This window comes from Octopus bimaculoides, chromosome 29 (assembly GCF_046866305.1).
Source record: "Octopus bimaculoides isolate indiv1 chromosome 29, ASM4686630v1, whole genome shotgun sequence".
Taxonomy (NCBI): Eukaryota; Metazoa; Mollusca; class Cephalopoda; order Octopoda; family Octopodidae; genus Octopus; species Octopus bimaculoides.
The window spans coordinates 4,749,040-4,754,039 of NC_142956.1; the positions used below are offsets into that span (position 1 = coordinate 4,749,040).

At 40.5% G+C, this 5,000-nt stretch overlaps 1 protein-coding gene across 1 annotated transcript in view; it reads left to right on the forward strand.

The window, feature by feature from the left end:
- The window catches only part of LOC149130307 (uncharacterized), a 48,815-nt gene extending 44,833 nt beyond the window's left edge, over nt 1-3,982 (forward strand). Inside the window, exon 13 of the mRNA XM_089345455.1 lies at nt 2,265-3,982. Coding sequence (XP_089201581.1) covers nt 2,265-2,458 — 194 coding nt within the window. The 3' untranslated portion in view covers nt 2,459-3,982. The remainder of the gene's footprint in view (nt 1-2,264) is intronic.
- The last annotated feature ends 1,018 nt before the right edge of the window (nt 3,983-5,000 follow it).

The following is a 5,000-nucleotide window of genomic DNA, read 5'->3' on the forward strand; positions in this document are numbered from 1 at the left end:
CCATCCCATATTTCTATTCAGACATTAGGTATCGAGGACTACATAATCTAATTTAGAGAGTGGCATTCCGTCGCTTGCGATGACGAGGGTTCCCAGTTGATCCGATCAACAGAACAGCCTGCTCGTGAAATTAACATGCAAGTGGCTGAGCACTCCACAGACACGTGTACCCTTAACGTAGCTCTCGGGGATATTCAGCGTGACACAGTGTGACAAGGCTGGCCCCTTTGAATTACAGGCACAGCAGAAACAGGAAGAAAGAGTGAGAGAAAGTTGTGGTGGAAGAGTACAGCAGGGTTCGCCACCATGCTCTGCCGGAGCCTCGTGGAACTTTAGGTGTTTTTTGTTCAATAAACACTCACAACGCCCGGTCTGGGAATCGAAAGCGCGATCCTATGACCGCGAGTCCGCTGCCTTAACCACTGGGCCATTGCGCCTCGCATAATCTAATGTAAAATATACTAATTAGTATTAGTGGCTATAACATTTGCTGTTGTTTAACCCCAGGTCCGTCCTGGTCCAGACGAACCTATGATTAAAGATATTCAGGTTGAGACCATCCAATCTTTTATTGAGGCATAGTATATCTAGGACTACTTGATCTAAAGTATAATATAGTAATTAATATTAGAGGCTATTGTTTAGACCCAAGACAGTCCCGATCCAGACAGACCTATAATCAAAGATTTTCCAACTGTGACCATCCCATCTTTTACTCAGCCATGGTGTATCTAGGACTACGTTATCAAATATATAGTAGTTAGCATCAGTAGCCATGGTGGCGGTTGTTGTTTAACCCTGGGTCAGTCCTGATCTAGACAAACCCATGATCAAAGATACGCCAGCTGTGACCATCCCATCTCCTATTCAGAGGTAGTGTATCTAGGACTCTACAATCTAATGTATAGTATAGTAGCTAATATTAGTAGCGATAGTAGTTGTAATAACCTCCACACAATACCTTCACTCAATAGTCTCTCTCAATGACCTCCACTCCATGTTTACCCTCAGACTTTTCGTTCAGTGCCACTTTCAATATCCCCGCACAGCACCTCCCCGTTCCGTTACCTCGCACTCAATGTTCTCCCTTAGTGCCGCCGCTCATTGCCCCCATTCAATACGTCGTTCAATCCCCGCTCTCAGTTCCTACACTCAATACATTTACTCAATGCACCCACTCAGTACTACCCCTAATACCTCCACTTAATGTCTTATCACCCCGACTTCTGATTAATTGAGCGCGGCGAGCTGGCAGAAACGTTAGCACACCGGGCGAAATGCTTAGCGGTCTTTCGTCTGCCGTTACGTTCTGAGTTCAAATTACGCCGAGGTCAACTTTGCCTTTCATCCTTTCGGGATAAATTAAGTACCAGTTACGCACTGGGGGTCAATGTAATCGACTTAATCCCTTTGCCTGTCCTTGTTTGACCCCTCTATGTTTAGCCCCTTGTGGGCAATAAAGAAATAAGAAATGTTAGCACGCCGGGCGAAATGCTTAGCCGTATTTCGTCTGCCGTTACATTCTGAGTTCAAATTCCACCGAGGTCGACTTTGCCTTTCATCCTTTCGGGTCGATTTAATAAGTACCAGTCACGTACTGGAGTCGATGTAATCGACTTAATCCCTTTGTCTGTCCTTGTTTGTCCCCTCTATGTTTAGCCCCCTGTGGACAACGAAGGAATAAACATTTCTAATCAATATCTTCACTCGCTATCCCCCACTCATTAAGTACTCCCCATTTATTGCTCCCACTCAGCACTTCTACTAAATACTTCCACTCAATAATCTACACTCAATACCCCCATTCAATGCAGCATTTCAATACTCCACTCAGTACCTCACTCAATATCCCAGCTCAATTCCTCCACTTAATACCGCCACCCACTACCCCCAATCAGTATCCCAATCGATGTCACCACTCAGTTACCCTGCTCAGTATCTTTACTCAAAAACCCACTCAAAAACCCCACTCAGAAACATCTATCAGGACCCTCACTCAGAACCCCCACCCTGTATCCCTGCTGAATGACTTCACTCAATACCTCCACTTAATACCCTCACTCAATACCACACTCAGTAATCCACTCAGTATCTACACTCAGTATCCCTGCTCAATCTCCACTCAGTGCCTCCACTCAGTACCCCCACTCAATATCTCCATCCAGAACCTTCACTCAGTGCCCTCCACTCAATATTTCCATCCAGAACCTCCACTGTTTACCCCCACTCACACTCACACTCACTCTCACTCTCTGTTATTACAGTTAAAAGACGGAACTTCTGCATCTTCCCGTCGACAGAAAACTGTGTGGCCTGCGAAGACGGTTTCTACGAAGACAAGGACGACTGCGGCAAATTCTTTCTGTGTAACTTCGGAGGTTTAATAAGGATGGACTGCCAGAAGGGGTGGTACTGGAGCATGAGGTCAGAGTCCTGTGTTCATGGAAGGAACTGTTAACAACAAAATTTGGTGTTACTTTGGCGTGTGATCTACAATTTCAAGGGAGATTACTTTAGGTTAGTTTTTAGTTTTTTGACGTTGCAAAACCCGCGGCTGCCAAACTTGTGTGAACTACGAACTTATTTTAATTATTATATTGTTTCTTTTTGGTTTCTTATTATTGTTTACTAAGACATGAATGAAACATGGTTTTGTTATTAAAAGAGCGAAACTTTTGATAAAATGCATTTACAATGTTAAGTATTAAAAAGGAATTTATTGTAAAACAAATCTTTAGCCAACACCTTAAGGGATTTTAGAAATTGAAATGTAAACAAAATATTAACCTACAGAAATAACCCTTTAAGTTGTAGATCACACGCTAAAGTAGCGCCCAAAATTGCCCCCTACAGTTTTTGACTTCACCGCAATATATAATCTTTTACCTCACCTTAACTTCATCTTAGTGTGCCTTTAATGTGACTCTAGCTTGGTATTTACTAGTCATCTCTTGGTATTAGTCCAATTTTAATTTCGTTTTTAATTAGCCTTATACTGTATTTTGTTTGGACTTCGACTGATATGCAATTGGCTCTTCGTTTAGCATTCAGCTGGTATTCAACTGACCTTTGCTTGGCAGGTGTTCAGCTGTTCTTTGATTCGCATTTGTGTTACGTTCCACTGGCCTTCTGATAAATTTTACTCGGCATTTACTTCGTTTTAGTCAAGCGTTTAACTGATCATCATCAAGCATTCAAATATCTTTAGACTTGCACTTAAATGGCCGTCAACAAGCATTCAACTGACCTTCAGTTAGCATTTGTATAACATTCCACTAACCTTCTAGAGTTTGCTTGGTGTATGCTTTTGTTTTACTTGTCCTTTGATTGGCATTCAATTGGCCTTCGACTGGCATTCCACAAACCTTCAAATAGCCTTCATTTAGTCTTCAGCTGGAGGTATGAGACGTTCTGGCACCGCTAGTTTAGCATCGCTAATTCGACGTAAACTTATATGACGTTTTAATGTTTCCCTCATAATGTCTATCTCTCACCACACACACACTCATTCTACGCGTGCACACGTGTTAGTGTGAGTGTGTGTATGTGTGTGTGTATGTGTATGATTAGGTGGGTGGTTTAAGTGTGTGAATCTATGTCCGAGTGTGTTTGCTTCCAGTACCAAAAACCACTGTCCCCAGAACAGCAGAACAGGCTGAATGTAAGAACAGCCATGTCCAGTGGCCTTCATTCCGTTCAACTGACATTCAGCTCACCTTCTTGCTTTTTTAAGGGTCTTTTGTTAGGCATAATATTTTATCTTCTACTTGCTTCGGCCATTAGACTACGACCATGCTGGGACATTACCTTTAAGAATCTTTAGTCTAAAGACTCAATCTCAGTAATTATATATATTTTTAAAGCCTGGTATTTTTCTATGTTTTCTTTCGCCAAACTGCTAATTTAAGGGGACGTTGACCACACAAGCATCGCTTATCGAGCGGTGGTGAGGGACAGATACGAACAAGTGTGTATGTATGTGTGTGTGTATGTATATATATATATATATATATATATATATATATATATATATATATATATATATATATATATATATATATATATATATATACATATACATATATATACTTATATATATATACTTATTTATATATATACATATATATATATATACCTATACCTATACATATATATATATATATATATATATATATATATATATATATATATATATATATATATATATATATATATATATAAATATATATATATACATACATACATACATACATACATACATATATATATATATATATATATATATATATATATATATATATATATATATATATATATATATACATATATATATATACGACGGGCTTCTTTTAGTTTCTGTCAATCAAATCTACTCACAAGGCTTTGGTCAGCCCGATTTCGATAGTAGAAGCTAGCCGAGACCTTCTGCGTTTCGCTTTGTCTCTCGACGGCAGTGTTGAAAAGTGCGACCTTTGAGCTGCATTTTCATCATGGAGAAGAGATTGAAGTCTGCAGGTTCTAAATTTGGCGAATAGGGTGGGGCCCGAAAGCAATATCATGTTGTTTTTGGTGAAAAACTCACGAGTGAGACGAGCTCAGAGATAGGATGCATTGTCGTCCAGAAGAAAATCCAATTCTTCGCACTCCACAGATGCGCTTACTTTCGTCGAATGTCTTCCTTCAATCGCTTCAAAACGTCGCAGTAGAACCCTCGATTGGCGGTCTGGCTCTAGGTGACGAATTCTCGATGCACAATACCACCCTTCCGGGATGACACTCCTGGCAAATCTTCCAGGTCACGCATGGTTTCCAGAGACGTTGTTCCGCTTATGGAGCGCCAGTGTCACTTAAAATATTGCGAACGACCCAATTTTTCACGTTGGCTCTTTGTTCCTCTCCATGACAAAATCGCAGTCTACAGCGCACACGTGATCACAAAAACACAAATTTCACAACTTGCGAAGTAAACACAGGAATGTCACTCGGCACACTGCCTTATG